General features: G+C 42.9%; 1 protein-coding gene across 2 annotated transcripts; it reads left to right on the top strand.

The window, feature by feature from the left end:
• Positions 1-1,430: 1,430 nt before the first annotated feature.
• cUnh2orf42 (chromosome Un C2orf42 homolog) lies at positions 1,431-8,799 on the top strand. 2 transcript variants are annotated; one of them, XM_083896032.1, is made up of 8 exons: positions 1,431-1,505; positions 2,420-3,562; positions 5,022-5,132; positions 5,624-5,728; positions 6,629-6,736; positions 6,965-7,065; positions 7,257-7,419; positions 8,254-8,799. In XM_083896032.1, exons 2-8 carry the CDS (start codon positions 2,461-2,463, stop codon positions 8,490-8,492), a joined length of 1,929 nt encoding a protein of 642 aa, XP_083752158.1. In that variant the 5' UTR covers positions 1,431-1,505; positions 2,420-2,460; the 3' UTR covers positions 8,493-8,799. The 2 variants fall into 2 exon arrangements, with proteins under 2 accessions (XP_083752158.1, XP_083752159.1); XM_083896033.1 differs by lacking the exon at positions 8,254-8,799 and adding an exon at positions 7,524-7,838.
• The last annotated feature ends 16,716 nt before the right edge of the window (positions 8,800-25,515 follow it).

A 25,515-nucleotide genomic window follows, 5' to 3' on the forward strand; every position in this document is an offset into this window, starting at 1 on the left:
AAAAGGGCAGTTTGTGTTGATGCTTCAGTCACATGGTTTGTGTTTTTGCTTTGTCCCATTAAAATGCTGATGCTTCAAACAGCTCACATTTACAATGTTTGCATCTGATGTTTAAAACCAGGTGGATTTTGACAGTCGGTGTGATTTTGTTTACAGTGCAAGAGTTTAGTGTTTGACTGCAACTGGTGAATGTGATGATGGATAGATGCTAGCACAATTACTGGAGGCTTAGTTTGATTGTCATTCTCGTTTGAGAATTTTCCTTTTTAAATTGTGAAGAAGGTACTATTCTCCATATAATGACAAATAATTGCCAGTTATCTTGTATCATTAACCACAAAGTTTGGTGACATTGAGGTTTTTCTTAAAAAAAAAAAACATAATTTTGACTACTTAAAGGTGCCATATGTAAGAATTTGGCCAAAAACCGTTACTACATTCAAATTCTAAATACAGAGGTCTTTTAGGTTTCGTTTTCTGACATAACTGGCCACCCGTGGTTCCTCAGCAGCTGAGACTCTGCATTGGTAGACGGCAGTAGGTGGCGCCACATGCCGAAACATGAATTCAAAACATAAACATGATTTGCAGTCTGCAAAATATTTTTTTTAATGCAAATATTTTGGCTGTACTGTTGTTGGTGGTGAGTTCAGTTTGTTATATGAACATTATTCCAGAGTCTCTGTGACATATTAGGATTTTATGGCGAGTTGCTTTAGATTTATTACATAATGCACCTTTAAATAATAAATTATTCGGTATAAATATTTCCCGGAAGCATAAACCGGGACCTGGAAGTCTAAATACTTGCAATCTGAAAAAGTACAATGTGTATAGCTCCAATGTAGTAGTAGTGACAATGTTGAATTATGGAGCAGGATCCAGTTTATGCTAGTTCTGTCATCATCATCATGTCAAGGAGCAACATGGTCTGTTATTTTGTGTCCTACAAGCTGAGGTTAAATCTATTTATGAGACATCATAAACAGACACAACCATAATATGCTTCCATCCTCTGCTGGGAAAGGGAGGTTACATTAAAATCTGCATCAGGTTGGACTGAAAGTGCAACAGGCAAATGTGGTCCACAACATTTTAAACTTACATTATTTATATATATCATAAGATTTGAAAAAAAAAAAAAAGTCACAACCTACTATTATATTATGTCATAAGCCTTGATATAACAGAGTAAAATATATCCAAAATATTGCGAATACACCTTAATTCTCTCACCCAAGTTCTAAACTGCTCTGCTTTCGCGTCAGGGTCTGTAAAACTACAGCTCCCATGAGGCACCGCGCCCTCACAGTCCTTCCGCCCGCGCCCCGCCCCGCCCCCTGCTCCCTCCCCTCCAACCCACGAGTGCTTCAGCCCCTTTTGTCACGTGGTCGAATTCCGGCCAATGAGGACTGTCGTTACAGGCGCAATGCAGTTGTCGGGATGTAAGGAGGAATGGCGACGGTTGAGGCGGTTTTAAGAGGCCAAACGGCAGCAGAGCACAGGTAGTTTGAACATAATACTGATTTTTTAAAAACACACACTCACACACACACACATACGCAGTTGGTTGTGTGTTGAAAACCTGCACGTGCGACGTCAGAGGGATGTTGTTTTAGCTACTGACAGTGAAACTTAAGAAAGGTGTGTGGTTTTAATTTAAGTTGAATCACGTTATTACATTTTTTTGTTGTTGTTTTTAAAAAATAATGTTTTCTAACTTTAATTCATGATATTAAAAAAAAAGAATACAGCAATAACACTGCTTATGTGCAGTTTATTCTCTTCATGATACTTAAATTAAATATACCTATATCGTGCTTGGTTACAGCTATAATTACGTCACCACTCTTGTCTAAAATGTTCAACAGCAATTATGTCTTCATATATACAGTGTATGTCGTCATTACTGAATAATACACAATTTCTCAATAAATTAATGGTATGAATTCGCTGTAAAACGTCAAAAATGTGTTGAAAAGGACACCTATAATAATATTTGTCTCATTAATAATGTCATATATGGCAAAGGAATTTGACAAACTCAACCCAGTTCATGTTTTTGTTGCTTTAATTAAAAGAAAATCCCTTTTTTTTCTCCAAGTTGTACATGAAATAATACTCATAATGTAGGACTTGTACTTTAAATGGAGCGTGGACACATTTATATTATAGATATAATTCTTACTTTTATTGTAGTCTTGCAAACAATCAAGTCGTTTTTCCATGTAACTGATCTAATAAAACACCAATTAAATATCTACACACCTTAACATAGCAATAATATTTGTGTCTTGAATCTGTTTGTAAGTTTTACTGAGCTTTGTAATTCATCCTTCTGATTAACCCCATATCATTACTCATTAGCACCAATCAAATCACTCCTGCCACCTAAATTTAATTTTTCCTTTTTGTCAAGGTCTGATTCCCCTCTCTTCCAGCTAATCGCTCAGACCCAAAATGGAGACAGAAGTGATGGTGTCCTCCTCACCGAGCCTGGTCTCCTCCGTGCCGCAGACTCTCACCACTCAGGCCAACTTGGCTTCAAAGCAGCGAGAATGCAGAAAGACCACATCCATGACTCCTGCCTTCCTCTCCAACCTGGGGAGGGCCACCCTGCGGGGCATTCGTAGGTGTCCCCAGTGCGGCGTCTACAATGGCACCCGCGGGCTCAGCTGCAAGAACAAGGCCTGCGGCGTGTCCCTCAGAAATGCCTCGGCAGCAGGTAGAAACAGGAAGAAGTGCGCGGTGGAGGTGGTGAAAGTGATAATAGACAGCGAGGAGAGGGACGGGAAAGAGCGCGAGGGAGGAGGAGTCCTGGGCGGTGGCTCAGGTGGAGGAGTTCAGGTGTTTTCTGTTTGCCACAGAGGAAGAGGCTCCACAGCGACACAACTGGGCTTTGTGGAGCTCGTCCCAACGGACACTGCTATCGCAACTGGAGACGGCGCCACCCTGCTGACCCGGATCAACCTCGGCCGCTGCTTTTTGCCTTCTTGCAGACAGGGTCAGCGGTCAAACCAGGGTGAGGCAGACGCGTCGGTGACCAGCTCCAAACAGTCCTCTGACAGTCTCTGCGTCCACATCAAGCAAGCCATTGAGTGTCAGAGCAGCGCGACGCCACTCACCCTGAAGAGCTCCGTCCTCGAGGGTCTGCAGGCCTCCATCCAGGCCAGGGAGGAGCTGTGGAGGCTGGCCACGGAGTCTCCAGGACCTCTGGTGCAGCGTGTTTCAAAGGACACCTTGGTGGTGAAGTGTCACACAGATTCCCAGCATCCTCTGGGGCTGCTGCATCTCTCTGTTGGTGCAGGTGGACTGTCGGAGGCTTTAAAGAGTGAGAAAAGAGGCAGAGAGATGCAGCAGCAGCACGGCATCTTCCACTGTGCCTGCCAGGTTGGCATCAGCAGAAGAAACAAACCAGGTGTTGATGGAGAGGGTGCAGTCGCCAGCTTTCCCTCAACTACACCACAACCCTGCCTCCACTTCTACGCCTGTGTGTGCGCTTTTGCAAGCGACGAGAAGTTGGCCTCTGAGTTCGCTCCGTTCATCAGCTACACGCCGAGTGGTATGTTCACTGTCGACTTCTTACTTCTTACTAATCATTGTGGGAAACATTCTTATTTGTGTTCATGCTGGAAACCCTGCTTAGGGTGGATACATGATCTCCGCTTGTTCATTTTACTCTTTGGATTTGCAATACCTGTCCTGAAAATGAAAACCTATCTGTCAAAGGCCCAGTGTGTAATAATTAGCAAGGTTTAGTGGCATTAGTGTATATTGTTTGGGTTTTCTTGTCTTTAGACAAAGCCTTTTTGTGTGTGCTTTATGCAAGGTAGCCCACCATCTTGCACTGCTGTTTTTCTTCAGCCGACTTAAAGGTCCCATATTATGCAAAATCAGCTTTTTAATCATTTAAATCCTTATATTTGGGATACTGGAGGCCCTATCAGTCGCCAAAGTGTGAAAAAAAGATGACTCACTCATGTTTTTGTGGTCCTCCTCAGTCTAAGGACAGGCGATAAAACACGCAATGTTGACTTCCGCTCTCACTGGGACGTCACAAGATGCAAAATTTCTGGAATTGTTGTCTCGGGGAGCTCCGCTTTGTCCGTAAAACATGCGAGAGTGCTGGCGAGGGCAACGGAAACTGAAGTCTGTGAAAAGTTCTATTCTTGGCTCCACAGTGCAGCACAGAGTTCTACACAAACTTCCAGCCTCAGAGGATTTATCTGTCCAGTGGATACATGTTATATATGACGGCAATTTGCCTGCTAGAGCCTGCAAATGATCACTTTTCCAACTGCTGTTAGCTCCCAGTAGCCTCTGTGGCTGATTTCATTTCCTGTCCCTTAAGAGATACTACTAAACAGAGCGTTCTGAACAGGGCTGTTTTGGCAGGGTGATTGAACTGCTGTGGTGCTTCATCCTTTTGACCAAAGCATGTCACAGACATGTTCATTAGGACACCAGGGAACTAGGTTAACTTGGAGAAATAGGGTATAATATTAGTCCTTTAACAGATATGTGCATTTTGAAGTAGAAACTTACTATGCAACCTAAGAAAAGGAGGACACAGTAGAGAGAAAGAAAGGGTGAGCGTTTTGTTGCGATCTGCCGTCCCACCATCAAATGCAACTAGTTCTTACACACTGGACCCTTAACTTCATGGAGCCACTGTCTCTACAGATGTCACTGAGTTAGTTGTGCTACTGTTTCCTGATGAAATATTGTTTTTGACAGAAATTAAGCTAAATTCTCTATGCTCTTATAATCCGTTGCAATTAAATTATGCAGAAAAACTGATAGAGGAACACCTACGTTGAAGATTATGAGAGACCGTGACAAGATGATAAATGGTAGTGTCACAAAAAAGGCAGTCAAGGGTGTTTCCAGTCTTTGTGCTAAGATAAGATAATAATCTAGTCGTCTTAGCAAGAACGCAATAACAACCGTGGCACTAAATGGCTCCTTTGATTCACTGTTGTTGAATATTGTTTGTTTCTCTGTGTGTTTTTTCTTCTCAGTTGACTCTCAGACCGCAGCTTCCACTGTTATAACCGGTCACAGCGATAAGACCGAACCAGCCAACTCTCATCATAAGGCAAAGAAACTTCGTCAAGATGAATCCCTTTCTGGTAGTTTCATCATGATGCCTTCTGAAAGATTTCATAAAAAGCACGATTGCTTATTAATGCATGCCATTTCTGCTCTGCGTGTTTGTTTGAATCTTCCATTTTCCTTCCTTCTGCTTCTGTTGTTGCTCTTTTAATTTCCTGCCTGTGGTGGAGTCTCCACAGTGATCTCTGCCTCTGGGCTGAAGGAATACTTGGTGCTGGTGGACTGGAGGCAATGAATACTGCTTCCCTCTCTTACCTCCTTGTCTTGCCGCTGCATAAAAACTCCTTTGTCAAAGAGCATCACACTATCTCAGACATTTGTTTTTTGCCTTTATTAGTCCTCTGTCTGGTCCCACAACACTAACTCCCATTCACTGTTCTAAAAAAAAGTAATTGACACATGTATTAGCATGTATGCATTTTTCATTGAATTCCTTACCATACCAGAGGTCAATGAAAGTTTGCAGATGTTCGATCATGTTATACATGTGCATGTGTTTCTGTCTCAGGTGGGACACAGGCAGTGGACGAGCACACGGTGACCTTGGGTTTCCAACAGTGGCTGTCCAGTGTCACAGAGAGGATCCACCAGATGATGCACTACCAGTGTGACGGTAAAGCTAAAGCTCACGAATTAAAAGATGAGAGAGCTTGGCGCCTCTAATACGGTACAACGTGATCACACAACGGCCGATAAACGTGAGGTCCAGTTATAAGAAATTGACATTGTCATTCCACTAATGCCGTATAATTAACAGTGATCCCTGTTTGAACTGCTAGGTTGTTGTAACAAGAATTAAAGGTCCCATATTATGCAAAATCAACTTTTTAATAATTTGAATCCTTATATTTGGGACTCTGGAGGTCCTACCAGTCGCCAAAGTGTGAAAAAAGATGACTCACTCATATTTTTGTGGTCCTCCTCAGTCTAAATACAGGAGATAAAACAGGCGATGTTGAGTTCTACGCTCACTGGGACGTCACAATGCGCTAACTTCCTGGAATTGTTGTCTAGCGGAGCTCCGCTTTGTCCGTAAAACATGCGAGAGTGCTGGACAGGGCAACGGTATCCGAAAACCGAAAGTCCACGAAGTCTGAAAAGTTCTATTCTTGGCTCCACAGTGTAGCACAGAGTTCTACACAAACTTCCAGCCTCAGAGGATTTAACTGTCCAGTGATCACTTTTCCAAATGCTAACTGCTGTTAGCTCCCAGTAGCCTCTGTGGCTGATGTCATTTCCTGTCCCTTAAGTTTCGTTTTTACTTACCTTACTGGGATCTTTAATGCATTTTAAGAACGCTTGCAAATATGAACAGACTTGAAATTTGTCATTATCAATAGGTTCCTACAAGTGAAATTGGAAAAATCCTTCTCATCTATTGTGAAATTAAATTTAACAGTGTAAACTATTCCTTTAATAAACGTGCTTTTGTCATGTTGCAGCCTAATTGTTTCCACAAATGATTGACTGCTATGTGCACATGTGTGAATTGTTGTTCATGTTTATCCACCAGGGAAACCACAGCCTCTGGTGTACCACGTTCCCCAAGAGTTCTTTAACGCGCTGCAGCATCGCCTGTCCCTCGGAACAAAGAAGAGGAGGCTGCCAAACTTGACTACAGGTGGGGAAATATAGTCATTAAGTTATGATCAGTAGAATTGCTTTGGTTTTTCTTCAATTTTCGACCAGAAAACCTGTCTTCAGGAAAGGGTTTTTTAGAAGCAAATGGTCCCAGGTAGAACTTCAGCCCTTATAGAAGGACCCTTTTGGAACCCTTATTTCTAAGAGTGTACCACCGTAATTATGTGATAACATGTGGACCCTCTTTGTCTCTTTCTGTGGATGACAGCGTTTGTGAGGAACGATGGACTTCCTGCCAGCTCTTTCTCCAAGTACACCTGGCACATCACCAACCTCATGCAGGTCAAACGCATCTTTGACACTCCGGAGGTGAACACTCTTATCTTGTTTTTTCTTATATGAGACTTTAGTTACCACTGAGAATGAAGCGACATGTCCTTTTATAAAATCCAATACTTGCCAAAAACTGTACACGTGCAGTAGTGTAGTCAACGCAATTCTCAAAAACAACTGATTATTTACTGTAAATACCCAGTCTCCACCTCTCTGTCTGTACCCAGCTTCCTCTGGAGCTCCATCAGAGTTTCGTCAAAAACATTGATGGATCTTATTCATGTTTCCGTTGCCCCGAACCTCCGCCTGAACCAGAGTTACCAGAGGGATACAAGACCGATCGGCCGCAGACGATAAGGCCGATGGAATTCCGCACCTTCCTCAAAGTCGGTGAGTGTCAGTTAACTAACAGTTTACTGGATCGGGTATATCGATATCCGGACTTTGATATAGATTCCTTAACAATATGTATATGCCATCCATCCATCGTCTAGCACTTTATCCTGAGGGTCGCACAGGGTGCTGGTGCCAATCCCAGCTGACATGGGGCGAAAGGTGGGGTACACCCTGGACAGGTCACCAGTCTTAGGGTGCATTCACACCAGCCCTAATTAATCAATCCTAGTTAGTTTGCTCGGAAAGTCCGGTTTGTTTGGGGAGGTGTGAATGCGCAACCGACGCATGGCATTGTGGGTACAACGCAGGGCAATGTGGGTAAACATATCCAAAACAAAATAACTATACTAAGTATATGTGTCATAGCTTTGCATTTAAACACAATAATAATTCAGACAGATGCAGCTCCATGTTTTGCTCTTATGTGGCGGAAACAGAAGCTGTCCTGCATTAACCAATAGATGTCTTCTCCTTCAGTAATCGAGGAAGGGAATACGTTATTCGAAAGGTTCAGTTCGTTTCACTAAAGTGTGAAAGCAAACTCAGACCGGCTAAATATTGCAACCCCCAATTGAATCGAGTCTAGCGGACTATTCGGTGTAAAAACGACCATAGTGTCCAATTTGCCTACTCCCTAAATCTGCATGTTTTTGGACTGTGGAAGGACATGCAAACTCCATGCAGAAAGGCTCTTGTTCTGACCGGATCATGAACCTGGGTCTTCTAGCTGCAAATGCAAGAGAGCAAGTAGTGGCCTTAAGATCGCCAATCAACAGCATGCTGCGTGCTTATTGGTTCACACACATTGACACCCTGTGTGTCTGCCAGGACCCGGCACGGCCGAGCAGAAGGAGGCGAGTCCGTTTGTGATCGAGTGGATCCCGGACGTTCTCCCCCGCTGTCAGATGGGAGAGCTCAGGATCAGCTTCGAGTTCGGTCACCAAAAGAGCGGTCAGCAAGACGACTGCGAAAAGACGAGCGCGGGAGAGAAAGGGGGAAGTAACAAGTCGGACTCCACCCAGTCTAAGCGCACAGAGGCTATCGAAGTCCTGCGGGTGGTTGTCTGACGGCCCTCCCGTCTGTCCATGTGCAGTAAGTGTCTCATTGACATAAAGAGTTAATGTCTCACACATTTATGCAACGTATGGATAATCAATTTTAGAGCCCATTAATAACAGTATTGTTGTTGTTGTGTGGTTCTCATTTTATGACAAATATGCACACTCTTATACAAAATACAGGAAAAATGTATATAGATTTGAAAATGTTTTATTTTTTATAGTTAATTAACAAAACATGTTTGCAAAATGAATGAATCTAATGCAAACAAAAGTTACATGAAGTTACTGATCCCGTGTGTTAACTTTCCCTAAATGTGTGAAAATATGTATGTATGTTTTTTCTTTTAGTCCTGTTTGTTTTGATGCAAACATGGAGGAAAATAAAGAAAACACTGAATGGATGAATATGTCTCTTGATTTTGAGCTGGAAAGAATTAGGCATTGAAATGCTACCTCATACACTGAATTTTAGATTTTTATATAATCATTAAATCGTAATTTTTCCGTCATGTTAAAAAAAATATGAGAAACTACAAGAAAATAAAACAAACGACATACAGAACAGTATATATTGAAATATATGACCAAATATTAACATGGCATTAATGACCATCTTCATCTGGTTGTTTTTTCCTGGTATATGTTTGTAAATCTTCCTAAAAAAATAGTAGTTGATTAGTTTACATGATTAAATGATACATAGATATGCGTATATTAATGTAATTCCTGCACATTTTGTCTTCTTATGGTGAGATACTGAATGTAACCAGCAGGTGGAGACATAAGCCTGCCTAAAACGTAGAGTGGTCGAACAAAGAGTTTTCAAGCAAACAAGTAGGGCAAGTGGAATCACAGCACTGATACTGGTGTAACCTGTGTATCATTGTGCTCTGTTTTTTTTGTGTTACAAAATGTACTCGTACGGAATAAAATTAGCTTTATGACTGGGTTTCTTAATTTGTCTGGATCAGTCTTCCTCCCTTCTGGGCATCACAAAGCAGGAATCGAAACACGTGCTGTGACATCCATCGTTGGAGACATTGGACGCGATTCCAAAATGTGTCCAAATGTTCATGAATTAATTAAGATTACAAGTTAATTCCACAGAAACGTCCCGCCAAATTACATGCACGGCTCAGAATAGAAGCTCGCGCTGTGTGTCTCTACATCAGGGGTGTAGGCGTGCGAGAACACTGCCAGCCCCCGGCCTTCGTTCATCTCTCACAAACCCCCAGGACATCAGCGTGAGTGCAGCCGCTGCCTGCGCACAGAACCCCGGCTGCCAGCCGCCTCTGAGCCATGCATTTATCTGTTTTTATGCTCTGTCAGTCACAGAGACAGGGAGGCGCATCAATCCTCTCCTGGAAGGAATAGCAAGCACATTTTGACGGGGAGATTCCTCCGTCACTTGAAAGATGTGTTACAGGCAGAGACGGCAGAGGCCTGAGTGAAAGGGGAGGAGGATTTTCGAGTGAAGAGAGAGGGAAACAGTGTTCCTGCTGGAAAGTTGTACAGTGACAGTCTACTTTAAGTATTTCTCTTTGAGATTTTAGAGTGAGTGGTGGCATCGACCGAAACACTTCTCATTCACATTGAATGGAGCAGCCTTGAGCACTGCAGAACTCCTTTTTTTGGTTTGCTTGCATTGCATGGTTGAGAAACTTTTTTTTTAAGTAGGTCCTTGTGCCAGATAATGTGAGCCAATCAAATCACATTCATGCATTTTTAGCTCTAACATTATACGGCTTGAATGTAGCACTTGGACAGAAGTGTTCTCCCAGTTGTTGATGTTTTTTTGTTGGACAAAGTGCAACCGCAACAGTGGTGGATATAGTGGACATCATCGTCAGACCTGCCCGCTGTCAAACGTTAAGGCCTAGCGGGGGAGCCTACGATGACGGATGAAACGGAGCAATACCACACTGGAAATGGTGGGGGCAGGATAGAGTCAATAGACCAATCGATCAGGAAAACAACAAAGAAGAACCGGAAATATTGAAAATGTTAACATCGATATCTCTTATTCTCCATAAATGGGACGACTTGCATTACTCGATGCCTGCAAGTTGGTACTGGTTACTGCCCTCTAGAGGAACCAACAGAAAAGAGGCATAGAAGTATGTAGGGTAGTCAGTGACGGAGATAACATTTGGGGACGGAGGGATGTAAAATGGAGTGTAAATGGGCCTTTACTTCACCTTCCTCCTTTTTTTGAATGAACAGATCGGTGTTATGGGATCGTTCGATAAATAGTTGGGTGTTAAAGGTGCCATATGTAACTGTACGGTTACTACATTCAAATTCAAATACTCAGAGACGATCTACGACTAAACCATTCAAGTACACACATTATATAAATTCATACTGTTTCAAAAAGCACATAAAAGACACTGGCCATACATATTCATACAACAGTTAATGGAAATCCATCTGCTGTTTATTGACGTATTGGAAGCAATATGGAGGGATGCTGATCCCATGCCGCTGGCAATGCAAACTTTTTACTTTTAGGTCACTCTTACAATCACTGTGGAATACGACACAGTTCATGGCCGTGGCAACTTTGTCTTCCTGTGTTATTATATCATCAAGTGAGTGGAAGCAGCCAAGACACAGGTCCTACAGACTCTGACTGCACATCTGTCAGCACCAGGCGACACACACGCACTCAGCCAACAGCTCTCTTCTAGCTCTGTCACTCCACGTTACCTACACACCAAAGTTCACTCACTTTTCACAACTTTTATAAACTGCAATGTATGTTGTGACGGGCTGTGTCTTTTGCCGTCTGGGCTGAGTTCCTCTGCGAGTTCAGTTTTTTTTTTGGGGGGGGGGGTTTACGTCATTTGGAAACAACCCAAGGCAGATGTTTCATTTCACATACTACTATTATATAGACTTTCTCCCGTTAATCACTCCCAATAGCCGGGGTTCATTAATCGACTGTGTTGCTCAGGTCGGCCACTGCTTTCATCATCTTCAAATGTCGTTATGTTTTTACGATAACGTACGTTACAATAAATACTGCGAGCAACAAAACGGAGGCCTTTCAACAAGGTTATCAGTCTGTGTCAGCCAATAAATATGTTACTTGCACAGCTGTATGCATCGAACAATGAGCAGTAAACCTTATCTTTGCAATGATTGTACTTTTAAAGTTAAAGGTCCCTTTCTTTCTTTATTTAGACGTGAAGTGCGCGTCGCATATCGTAGACCCTGGTATACATACTCGCGCGTCAAGGTCCTGTAGTATCCCACTTCAACATCGGGTGGCGGTACAAGTCTGGATGCAGGGAATAGGAAGCATTCCTACCAAAGAAGAAGAAATCGATGCTGCAGCTCCCTCTGGGTCTGGGTCAAAGCTGAAAGGCCCGTCGGGGACGGTCAGCCGCTTCAAGGGTCGCCAGATCGAGGCTCGGATGACTTTCCTTGACGACTACTTCTTGTGCTGTCAAAATGTTTTTTCTGACTGGTGAGTGCGGATTCATACTCTACTAATTTGTCTACACTGTCTTGAACAAAACTAAGTGCACATCATGTGATACTTAGCAACATTGCTACTCAGAGCCGTTTCTTGCTATATGCGGACTATGCACCTGCATAGGGCCCCACAGCCACCAGGGGGCCCCCAAACTGCAAGTTCAGACTCATATTTTATTATATTTTTGAGAATTAAAAGTGCCTGTCTTTATTTGCATGTATTTGGATGCATTCATTATGCATATATTTGCAAACGCATGTAAGTGTTTGTGGGGTAATCAGAAATAGTTAGGAATCTCTACCTCGAGTTAGGGGGTAGAGATTAAAATATAAAAAGAGTTAAAAATAGGGGCCCCCCAAATAGTATCTCGCATAGGGCCCCCAAACAGCTAGAAACAGCCCTGTTGCTACTTGATGCTTGTCAAATTCAGAGGATCTTCAAAGTCATTAGGATTCATCTTAATCTTAAACATTCACGTGTATTGGATTTGGATGGAAGGCCCGAGCACATTAAGGTTAAAGATCAATAAAGTGCATGATTATCAGGTGTAGCAGCCTGGTGTTTCTCTGGCAAACCAAACAGGCTTAGGTTGTTGTTGTTGTTGTCTCTTCCATGAAACACATCTGTGGCTCAGGTGAACCAATCCCCCCCGAACATTGTTTTACATATACAAATAGAGTGAGCGAGGGCAACCATTCCCTGGTTCTGCAAATGTTATTGTGCACCACTGTGTGTGTGTGTGTGTGTGTGTGTGCTATGCCTTCTACACAAATGCTAAAGTAAAACAAAGCTTCTGATCAGCTTACACTGAATATAATAGTGTGAGACGGGTCTACACAGACCAACATTTTTTCCAGAGTGAAAACAGAAAATATCCTGTGTCTGGACTGTGGGTTCCTCTCATGGGTGATTACACGTTAAACTAAATCATATCAGTCTTTTTGGATTTATGCTGACTTGGTGTTGGACTATAAATCTCGACAGAACATATAAATCCATTCTTATCTTCACTTCAGTGTTTTGATGTAGCAGCGTCCTTGGACATGGAGTTACAGTAAATGTCTGAATCCATCAACTGTGCAATAAGGAGGTCGGAGAGGTGACTACAATCTGCACGCAAAGTACTGTCTCTCAGTCTGCGCAAACATCACAAGGGGGGGGAAAAAACCTTGGAGGAAACACTGATCATCAGTTTCGGAGGTCAGCATTTTCTGGGCCAAATGAAAACATTATCCAAGCCAGCCTGGCAGAGTCGCACATATTAGATATGCACAGTCATTGCACCTGCACGCAGCAACACACGCACCGATATGATGTGGTGCCCTTCGCTGCGAGACAAGGGGAAAATAAACCTGCCAACAAGGGAGTCTACCTGCCAACTGGAGGAGGTAGAGGCAGACTGACGGGACTTGTCAACACGTTTGCGAGGACTGACGACAAACTGTGACACGCAGAGTCTCTGCAGCCTCGGTACAAACACCGCACTCTGTCTGCCTCAACAGAAAGCTGTTAACTCGTACCCAGGCTGAGGCAGGACCACACAGAGAGACGCCCATGATGGGACCACTTACCCAGCAACCTCTCGGCTCTGCCTGTCAATTCCAGACTCAGCCGACTAAATTCATCCTCAGTTCCCTGACAACCCACGTCTCGATCCCTCCACTGTTTCTCATGATTGCCACTGAATGCACACTGGCCCACGTTGACTCATTTTAGGGGAGAAATCAGCCCTGAATGATGGATGAATTTGTGGGAAGAGTCGTCAATCAGGCCCTCAGACAAATAGATGTTCAGTGAATAGCACTTTGAAAACATCTCGGTGATTTAAAGCTCCAGTGTGTAACTTCTATTACCAAAACACTGTGGCTTCTCACTCCCATTGTGGCTCTTCACACTCGAGCACACATTCAGAGACAGCACCAGAGGCGTACACCGACATGACAGACATACCAGGCAAATGTTTGGGGCCCCTGAAGAAAAGGGGGCCCCTCGGGTACATTTTCAATGACTAGCATCCAAACCCCCTTAATGGGACCCCTTTATGAGTAGTGTTGTGCAGTGGCACTTCTGTGTCGTGCAAGTGCCGGTAATTAACCCCTCACTATTGAAGCTATTACACTTCCAGATTTCATCCGGGGACAATTGGAGCTGCGTGGTGCAGGAAACAGCAACAGCTGTGTTGTGTTTGACACATGCAGAGAGTTGTTTAGGGCAGCACTTGATTTATTTTGCATTCTGTTGGAACACATTTTCAATATTGGGCATGGTGTTTGTTCATTTTTGGCAGTAGAATCCACTTCTACAATGTTTCATGGCTTCTTCTTGGTGTTTTCAGCTTTCGTGATGCAATATGCGTTGCTCTATGTTCAGAGCGGGAACTACTATACTGAGAAACTCAGGAGATGGATTAGTTTAATTAGAATTGTGTGAACTCATTTGGTAGCGGTTTGGATGTAACAGACATTTGCTTATATTTAAAAATGACACCCTACCGTTTCAAAACTGGCAGATATTGGGTGTTGCATTTTTCAAATAATTAGTCTCACCATAATCAATCAGAATATCCTTGAATCAGCAAATATTCAGAGTAAACTGATTGTACTGGATTATCACTGTGAGAATCAATAGATGTTAATGGTGGAGCTGCTCCCGAGTGACCGAGTGCGGTTTTTGCACAAGCAGCACACGTTTTGCACTTAACTGAATCTGGCAAGTAGGCAACATGGCGGAGCAGTGGCCAGCACTGTTGTCTTGCAGCAAAAAGACCTGGGTAAAAACATCAGATCTCCAAACTGTACCTTTTAAATGAAACCATAAAGCAAACAGAAATGTCACATTCCCACAGTTTGAGTTAGACTTTTACTGATGCTTATTGAACAGCATGTTGTTTATCTTGAAGTGGGAAGCAAAGTGGTAGTGGACGGAGACACACACACACACACACACACACACACACACACACACACACACACTGATTTGCATTTTCTTTTCCTGATTTGCAGCGTATTTGAATAACATTTGCAAGACACATGGACGGAAACTCGACTAGTGACCACAAAGTCATAGTGACATCTGTTGTATTATTTCATCATAACTATTGTGGTAAAGAGCGGGGATACAATAGCCAGTTTAAAGCAGCTCACTGTGGGATGTGTGCTTGCATTTTGACTGGCCAATGCAGCAACTTACTGGACGAAGTTCAACCGTGTTGCATTTAAAAATGAGCCTGGTTGAACTTTTTTGCTGAACATGTTTTTTGGCCAGAGGCCCGTGTATCACCAGATATATAAAAATGAGAGGGGATGCATTTTTCACACTCTGTCTTCCCACAGACTATTAGTATTTGACCCGAACTGACTGACTGAAACCACTGGAATCAGCAAACTGATTCCATCATTACTTGGATGAAGCTAGTTTTTCGCAACTCAGAGGCGAGCCCTTTACACGTGGCATCAGAACGAGTTTTCTGTGATCGGATAATAGTGATCAGATAGCATTTACACCTGCTATTAGCTTGCGTCTCCAGCGTCCACATCAAGATCAAATTGCCAATCTTCTGCAAAGATTTCCAAGGGAAGACCACAACGTCACATCCTGTGTGCCACCATATCAACAACAACAACAACATTAGTCACACATGACTAATAGACGGTAGCTCAGTGGGACGGCGGTAGAGATGGTAGCTCAGTGGGGCAATGGTCGCGACGGTAGCTCAGTGGGTGACGGTAGCTCAGTGGGGCGATGGTGGCTCAGTGGGGCAGAAGTAGCTCAGTAGGGCGATGGTAGCCAAGGTAGCTTAGCGGGGCGGCGGTAGCTCAGTAGGGTAACGTAGCTACGGTATACGATAGCTCAGTTGAGCAACGGTAGCTCAGTAGGGCGATGTTAGTGAAGGTAGCTTAGCGGGGCGGCGGTAGCTTAGTAGGGTAACGTATCGCCGGTAGCGCAGTGGAGCAACGGTAGCTCAGTAGGGCGACGTTAGTGAAGGTAGCTTAGTGGGGCGGCGGTAGCTTAGTAGAGTAACATAGCGACGGTAGCTCAGTTGAGCAACGGTAGCTCAGTAGGGCGACGTTAGTGAAGGTAGCTTAGCGGGGCGGCGGTAGCTTAGTAGGGTAACGTATCGCCGTTAGCGCAGTGGAGCAACGGTGGCTCAGTAGGGCGACGTTAGTGAAGGTAGCTTAGCGGGGCGGCGGTAGCTTAGTAGGGTAACGTATCGCCTGGTAGCGCAGTGGAGCAACCGTAGCTCAGTAGGGCGGCGGTAGTGAAGGTAGCTTAGTGGGGCGGGCGGTAGCTTAGTAGGGTAACGAATCGCCGGTAGCGCAGTGGAGCAACGGTAGCAATGATAGCTCAGTGGGGTGACAGTAGTCATACTCTTGTATGGACTCCTCACAGCCTCCTTCGAAGCAGGGGAAGAAGTCAAGTTTTACATTGGTTGTGTTCGGAACCACCAACATATTGTGATCGGAACTTCTGTTCATTGTGGTCACAATGTGTCTCCGACCGCCTCCCAAAGTGGTTTGGCAGATCGGATAACAACCCGTCCTCAATGCATTTCGGGTGTATGTATACTTACAAGTGGTCAGGCCGTATCAGGTCACACAAAATCCATTATAGTGCCAGGTGTAAAGGGGTCCATATTTCCACCTACAGTTTACTTAGCCTTAGAAAACATCTTGTATCACATGTCAACATAGCCTTTCTCTTCTAGCTCGTTGTCAGTCCCCTATTTACATGCAAACTTGCTCTTCGCTCTCATCCTCCTTTCCCGTTGACTGCTGTCTGATTGCTGGGCTGAGCAAAGTTATCATCAGATCCATCAGTGCAGAGTCACTGCCTGAGGAAACACAGGCCAATTATGGCCATAAATAATAATGGAAGCATGCGTCTGGCAGAGTGACTGATGGGCCTCTCTCACAGCTCATTTACATGGCTTTTGTGTGGCCATCAGCAGCTTTCGCTTTAATGTAATGCTGCTCAAATGAGCCTTTCAGAGAGTATTGTACGATTCGAGGGTTGAGGACAGGACGGCACTTATGGCCAAAACACCGTGGAACGGGAACGGGAGTGGGAAGCGAGGAGAAAGACGTTTATTTATCGTGCCTCTGCAGCCGCGTACGCGTACAGGCGTCCCGTGTTGTGTGTTGTTGTTGTGCAGACTTGTCTGAGCTTGTACGTTAGACAAAGACAAAGTCCACGTCTGTCCATCAGCATCAATTACCGTGACATGGGAGGGAGATCGATTGTGTCTGTGTGGTCAGGTAACAAAACCAACTACCTCCCACACTTGAACACACACACACACAGTACATATACTTTACATGTCCCTGCCAGACACCTGTCCTCTTAACCTGTCTCATCTCTGCCTTTAATGCAATTTTATAAGGCGCTACAGTACGTGAAAAATTACACTTCGAAACAGAGATTGGTGGTCAGTTTTTTTTAAAAATTCTCGACATTTGTGCCAGGGCCGCACAGAGACTGCTTTGTCTGTCCTTTGGGTCCGTGGCAGCCTCGTGCCAGAGAACAAAAGGCTGCAGCATGCTGACGTGTGTCCCAGGAGCTGATAAGGCTGGTTGTTAATGGTGTTAGGGTAGATTTCATTACCCCCTCCAGACTACTCTCATTAAATAAACATCCTCCTGTCACATCCCTCACCCTGTGAGTAGAGGAGTCACTGAGGCAGAGGGGGGGGGGGGGTTGAGCCGAGAGAAATTATGAGGGAGACGGACAATAAAGTGGAATGTTAATGAAAAACATGTCAGTCAAAGTCAAAGCCATTACGAAATTTTCACTGGCGCTCGCATGGAATAGCTTGCCCGGGCCAGTTTCGTCTGAGTCGGGATCCAGGACAAACTGTTTGTTGAATGAACTGACAGGATATTTTGTACAGTTATTCATGATCCTCACAGGGTGGCGCTTTTCCATTATACAGTGGACTCTACTCAGTTTGGTGTCAGGTACATCGTTTCCCTACTTCATATACCTCGTCAACGCGGGCGAGGTCGTCATAGCACGGCTGTGCGGAACGCAAACACAAAAAAAAACGAATGAGTTGTTCAGTTCTTCCTGTATAACCGGTGCACAGTCACTGAACTAAAATACCACGGAAACGGGCTGTGATCGGCTCACAATCGCCGGTTTTTAGCAGTGCTGTCGCTAAATACACGAGACGCTTGTGTTAAATATTGAGATTTAACGAAATTCCATTAATCCATCACAGTTTTGACTTTTTAGTGTCCATTGTGAGTTAGCATGGCCGTTGAAAAATGTGGTGCAGTTGGATTTGGACTCAAAAACATTCATCAGAAGACACATCGTCAGAGGACGATGATGGATTGCTATTATTTTTTTTTTCCCATGCGTTAATGGTCCCCCAGAAAATAAATCCAATCCGGGAGATTCAGGGCATATGCTCTACAATTTCTAACCCATATTTTTGACCCAATTTTGAGTCAGCGCTACCCATTTTAGAGTCTGGCTGAATTTCAGCTGTGTCGGGCAAAGCTTGTCGTACAGTGGGAGGTGAGGAAGAATTTGTGACATGACAGGAATTCTGGCCTGCTGACATTTCCTCTTCGTCCTTTCAGGACCAATACACACAGGAAGCACTGGCAGGACATGATTTTTAACTTTAATTAACTAGTTTGTTGTTGCTGCTGACCTGTGAGTGTCTGCGTGCTTTTAAACAAATCATTATTGACAATTGTTGATAGCCAGGGGTTGTGTCGGGTTGTAGCTTTACAATCTGACTTTACAGTAGAGTTGGAATTTGACAACACAATGTCTAAAATTCAACTGTTGGGGTGAATTCCAATTCCTTGCTTAACCCTCAGTCTCAAAAATGCGCGCTCCCGCTAGTACAAGTGCTGTCCTGATTCTCAGAATAATTAAGTTGAGGTGCAAGTTTAAGGGCTGAATCGCCCTCAATATTGAGATTTTCCGAGACCACCCTTGGGAGCAAGGGCTACCCAGAATGCATCGCGTGTTTTGACAGAACAAAGATGGCGCCGAAAGCAGCGAAACGAGTAAGTATTTTCTTTGTTAATAGAGATATAAAAATTATGAAAACCATTGTATTATCTTAGTTTAGGCCCATATTATGGATTACTGACGTCATTGTTGCGTAACATTTATTTTGTCAATAGCCGGCCGGTGCAGGCAATCGATCGTTTGCTATCGTTTACTTTTCAATAAGCCGTGGTGTGTGGTAACTGTCGGCTGAATATGTCCGTGGTTGTGGTATTTGTGTGAGTATCATCTTATAACTAACTGACTAACTTACGGATGACGTAAATGTGTTCTTCTTCTTCTTCTTTTTTGGAGTTGACAGACTGGACGCAGCTTTCGCGTTATTCTGCCCCCCGCAGTCTGAAGACGTATCTGCATTTAAGGGGTGTCCCATTTCTAAGTGACAAAATAACCCTCAGCACTTGGTTTTGAGGGCCAGTTAAGATTAAGGGTTGAGCTTGAGGGTTAAGATAGGAATTGGAATTGGCCCTTAGCATGCTATAATGTTTGTTAGTAACCGCAATAAAGAAGTTTAATTGCCACATTTTCATTAGCCGCACTGATCTGCTGAGCTGTTTTGCAATACAAACGTTTAAGAGCGTCTGCGATCAACTTGCGGTGGTGTGAAAGTTTTAATTCACAATCTCTTGAGGTGCCTGTGCAAAATGTGCAGGTGTTCCCGTATCATCCAGTCATTCATAATGTCCTCACCACTTCCTGACCCTTACCCAATTACCCATTTTCCACTCCATCACATCTTCAGTGAGCCTCTTCTCTGGTACCACACTCTAACTCTTTCTCCGTCTTCCATCTTTCTCTGTCTTTCTTTGTGGCCGGACCGTCCTCACCCTCTCTCTCTCTCTCTGACCTCACCTGACCTTGCATGTGACCTTTCTCCGTCTCATCTCCTCTTCACCACCTCGGCTTGTCTTGTACATTCTGCTCTGACTAATCTACGCCGTAATCCTCTCTTCATCTATCAGGGGTGCTCTCATTGTTTTGACGTCTAGTTAATTCTTGGCTCATGATTTATCAAATTCTTATTACCGCTTGCTGAAAGCCTCATTCATTGTCCTGATGTATGGTAATGATAGTCCCAGTGTGGCTGCCTGAATCGCAACAAACCCACTCATTTTTTTCTGTCCACTTCTTCTTCTTCTTTTTCCCCCTCTCTCTCTCTCCTCCTCCTTTCTCTTGATGACTGCTGCCTTTTCGTTTGCAAACTGTTTTCTTTCTGTTTTGCTCCCCGCAGCTGTCTTGTCTCATCTCCTGCACACAAGCATTTGTATCTTTGCATGTAACCGTCCAAATACTCTGACACCAAAATGCCGTTATTCTAACGTATGACACAATATTTAAATCCTTTTTGACTGCCGTCTTCAAGATGTTGTCAGTGTATTTAGGTAGATTAGAGCGCATTTACTGCCTTGAGTCATTAGCAGTTGAAAAGCAAAGACATACTTCAACTCAGTATTTGTTTGGAAACGTTTTATGTTAAATGTATTTTAACTTCTTCTTTTTCCAGGCACCGTTTACCAGTTCGCCCCGTTAGCTGCGCTAGCTCGTTTAGCGCCGCTAGCGTGCCTACAGTCGAACTGGAGCGGTCTGTTTATTCAACGAAAAGAGCAGCGCTACAAATAACCAGCGTACCTGTGTACTGCGTATGTGTGACTCTGTTTTTTAAAGTTTAGCGTTACTTTAGAGACTCATTCTAACAATCCGGAGTCACGTAAACATGACGTCAAACACGTGCCCAGCACTATTATAATCACATATTAAAGCTTCAGTAAAGCACTGCTAGTGTCGCTACCCCCTCAAACATAACCAATTTATCGAAACCTAACTTTTCAAAGAACCAGATACAATTCCTTGACCCTAAAGTTTTCTGCCGTCTCGCTTTACTTACGCAGCTGTTTTGCTTCCGCCATCCCTCCATCAGTTGTGATGTAAAACATCAGCTGAATCAGAATTGTGTGAACTTATGTGACATGGTATGTAGGTTTGAACGTAATGGACATTCGTTTCTATTTAAAAGTTACATACTACAGCTTTAATACAGCTTTCAGCAATGGTGGAAAAACAATTGGTTATTTAATAAACAGTTCCATACAGCAAACTCACAACCTTGCATTCACTGTTACTTAAAAAGAACTATATTTTGGCAAAATAAACTTTTAAATGATGTCAGTTCTCATATGCATTCCTTGTAATAAGAGTCAGCAGTGTTTTTACTGCAGTGTTTTTAGTGTTTTAAATGCCATTTAACAAGAACAATTTAAACTTGAGTAAAAGTACAAAAGTGAAAAGGGAAAGCAACATGTTTTATTTAGAAAAAAAAGCTCCATTCCAGAACTAAACTATAAATGCTGATGTTATCATGTGTATGTTAGTTTATTGTTTGAGGTGGCAAAGGTGTATCTTCATTCATAATAACAAATCATTTGTAGGGATGAGCTGATATCGCACAGATATAAATGTAAAATGTGGTACAATCCAAAAAACCCTCCAAATATCGCATGCTTCACGACGACAGCATTTTAGCTGAGTCATGTTGTGGGCTGTTTAATTCATCTTAAAAAGTAGACAAATATGTGTTACACAGTTGGAGAATTGTGTCTTGAAATGGCACAAATGTGTTGTTAACAACTTCCTGGTTTGAACGCATTAAAATGACTGTATCGTACTGAGATACCAGTATAGGACACACACAAAAAGTGGTATCGTGCCATCTGTAATCATTTGTTTATTGATTGTATTAATCTGAATCTGAGGAGCAACTTGACCCATAATATAAAAAAAAAAAAGGTCAACATTTGTAAAGTGGCAGCAAATGAGAAAAACTTGAGTCCATGTTCTCACTATAATTACCACCATAGTGGTCATAAAAGTGAGTGGGCCATGAAATGATATTATAAGATAGTGACAGTAGTGATCATAGTCCGTCCATCCTCAGCTCCAGTATTGTTCATTTGGCTCCACGTTTAACTAGATTTTTTGATAACATTAAGATTCTCTTAAGAAATTGGATGTTACTCACAGCAGCTGCCTGTTTTCGTGCTGCCAGTAGCGAGTCTGCTTCAGTCCCAAACCCGGTGGCACCGTGCCTGGTACATCTCCTCACACATTTTTTTAGGCTGCAATTTAGGTAGAGCAGTGGAGGATGGAATGTTCATTAAAAAAATTCAAACTCAAGGCCTAATAATTGTCAAAAATGTGTCGACTGTGTAGGTCAGCTGAATTTCAAATGATTAAATGCAATTTTCTGTAATAGATTATTATAAATAAACTTGTTTTTACATTGTCTGACATTTTAAATTGAGATTGTTGTTTATTTCTATGAAGAAGTAAAATATGCAATAGCCTATAATACAGTCAACAAATCTAAAACCAGCAATAGAAGTGAAAAGTCAGCCTTCTTTATTTATTATGGCATGTGAAACTGTTTAATTTTAATGTATTATTAAACCTTAGCTCTTTTAAAATCAAATATCCTGTTCGGATTTTGTCATTTGTCATGGAAATATTTTTGTCGATTTACATTTTGAAACTCCACTTCCCATAAAGCATCGCGCGACTCAATCAGGAAGCACGCGCAGAAGACGAGGGCTCAATTTAGCCTAAAATGTCAAATTTCGTGACGCCATGGCTAGCTGACACTTCACAGAGTCAGCTAATACGCCATTAGAAGTTCGTGTTTGCGTCATACCCACGGACGAACAATAAACTGTCCATGAAGAACTTTTATGACGAAGCAAACCGTAATAACGTGAGGATTCTCTGGCGAGTTCTGCAGTTACAATTAGCGTCTTTTTTCCCCCGCGACATCGACAAGTAAAAGCGCATTCCTGGACTTTCTCCCACGATGGACACCGACGAGCATGACACCGACGAGCATGACACCCACTGAAGCCGTGAGTCACACTGAATCTATAAATATGTGTTCCACGCCTGTGTGTGTGCCCTCAGGTTTGAAGGATTCATGACACTAATTGAAACTAATGGCTTCAAATTAGCTCACATGAAGCGCCTTTCACCGCACAGGTCTGTTTGTTATTGTAGAGAGTGCATGAGCACATGACAATAAAAAAAAGGAAGAATTAATAGACATTTCTTATGAAATACAACATGTGAAGAATTTAAGTGGTAAAAACACATTAAAGTATGCATTGCACAGGAATATTTTTAATATACTGTTTAAAGAGGATATTTTACTCCTACAGGTATTACTAAACTAAGAACTATGATTATATTTATTGTTATTGACAATTTAAGCCATGTTGTGTAAACAGATCCCCACTTATGTGCTATTGTTGGGTTTAAAACGGGGGTCTCAAACTGGCAGCCCGGGGGCCCCAATCGATTACATGCAGCCCCCCACGTAATATCATGTTATAATGAAAACATGGGCCACGACCTCACCGTCTTTTAAACGCAGTGTTTGCTAGCCATGTTTGTAATAATTTGGTCATAATTATCCCATTATTAAATGTACCATATACAACATTCAATTACATATACAAATACACTTAATTGTTAATTACAGTTGTCCACACTGTTGTTTATGTTATTCAAAATAAATGTCTGTTTTTGATATGAATACATTCATTTTACATCATCAATAGTATTACATATAGTATATGTGTGATATCATGATGCAATATTGTGAAGAGTTGTTTTTTTCCCCCTCACTTTTTGTTCTCTAGTGCCGGCCCCCTCTTGACCACGATAGATGCGCGTTGGATCCCGGGTCATTTGAGTTTGAGAGCCCTGGTTTAAAATCTCCTTCCATTTTTCCTCCTTTAAAGAAAATCATAAAATATCACACTTTCCTGTCCCCATTTTCATTTTCTCCCCCCCCCCCTCTCCCCTCCAGCTCCGCACCTGCTTCACCCTCCATAAAGGACAGACACCAGGGTAGAAGAGGTCAAGCATTAGCTCAACTATCTAATCACTACCTCTCCTCGTTTTTTCTCTTCTTTCTTCCTCCTCTCTTCCCTTCCTACTCCACCTCCGCTGACATGTCATCCGTCAGCAGCCTGGCGGCCCTGGCCCTCTCCATTAGAGCCGTGGCACCACAGTATTTCTCAGTCCTGCACACACGCACTTCTCCATGCACGTCCTTTACTCAGACGCTCTCCCTATAGATGTGTGAGGGTGGGGGGGGGGGTGTTGCCATCTCCATGCATCATTTGTCACACCGCTGCCCTCTCTTTAATGAGCTTGTCTGGCTTCAGCTCCTTCTTTTTCATCCCCCTCCTTTTCTTCTTCTCACCTCTCATCCCTTGTTCAGCTGACTGTTCCAATCTTTTAACATGCACATCCACGTTTTTTTCTTCTCTCTCTCCTCCTTCCACTCCTGTCCCACTGTCAGCTACCTCTCTCTATTTAGGTAATGATGTGCTTTACAGTGGGCGGAGAAAGCTTAAGTCGCCCGTTTGAGCAGAACGTATTCAGATCAGTTACTCGAGTAAAAGCGGCGATATCATTGTTTCGGGAATTCTTGATTACGAGTATCAGTTTCCGGGAAAGTAGACTGTGTGGCGTATTTAGTCGAAAAAGAACTCCCTATTACACACACTGTTTATTGAAGGCAGTGTCACACATTTCGCTGCACTGACTCGGTCTATCCAATAACATCCAGAGGCATTCTGGACCGTTCCAGACCCATTTGCTAAGGCCAATTAGTTTGGTGATACCAAGCTGGGTTTCAGCCTAATCGTCTGACTCATTTTGTCTTTATTTTTTACAATAGTGCCAAAAGAGGCACCATTTGGAATCAAACATGTGGAAGATGCGGATGAAGGGGGAGCAGCACCACCATTGTCCAGACCTGCTAATTGACCTATCGATGTAATCAGCGAACACACTTCAAGTAAGAAAAGATCATGTGTTTAAGTCCTGAAGTGGTGTTATAATGAATGAAAACAACAAGAAAAACAAGGGGAGTAAATAAACTATCATATATTAAATGATAGTTTATTATAGTTTCGTTAAAATGAAATGTAAATAATTGCAACGAAAATACCAAATCCTATCTGAGAGTTGAGTAACTGATAAGTAGAATCCGTCGTGTCATTTAAAAGCATCATACATCGTGGTGATTTTTGCTGTTGTGAACAGAAATGATGTCTGAAAGCGGACTCTGTCAAGCAATACTATCAGACCTGTCTAAGTGATCGTTTGTGTGTATACAGTGGCAGAAGAAGTGTTTATCTTGTCAAACTGCTGGATCATCCGGTTCTGCACAAATATCACACAGTAATCGTTAATTTTAAATGTGTTTTTCAAATGAGTATAATGATGTAAAAATTGCAGCAATCATTTTAAGCCGCTGCTGATTATTCAAACGTGTAACGAGGAGAAACTGATACCGAAACTTTGTCCACTGTGGACAACATGCAAATAAATGCAATGAAAAATAATTAGTGCTGGGCAGTAGGTTAACGCACCGTTTACCAGTTAGCTCCGTTAGCTGCATTAGCTCGTTTAGCCCTTTTAGCGCGCCTACAGTCGTCGAACTGGAGCGGTCTGTTTATTAAAGGA

Source organism: Microchirus variegatus (genome assembly GCF_963457635.1).
Source record: "Microchirus variegatus genome assembly, chromosome: 1".
NCBI classification, from domain to species: domain Eukaryota; kingdom Metazoa; phylum Chordata; class Actinopteri; order Pleuronectiformes; family Soleidae; genus Microchirus; species Microchirus variegatus.

Bases quoted from the DNA above. Each gene is read 5' to 3' on its own strand.
- cUnh2orf42 (XM_083896032.1), top strand. From the start codon at position 2,461: ATGGAGACAGAAGTGATGGTGTCCTCCTCACCGAGCCTGGTCTCCTCC. The intron at 3,563-5,021 runs GTATGTTCACTG...TTTTCTTCTCAG, and splicing joins CATCAGCTACACGCCGAGTG to TTGACTCTCAGACCGCAGCT. The intron at 6,737-6,964 runs GTGGGGAAATAT...TGTGGATGACAG, and splicing joins GCTGCCAAACTTGACTACAG to CGTTTGTGAGGAACGATGGA.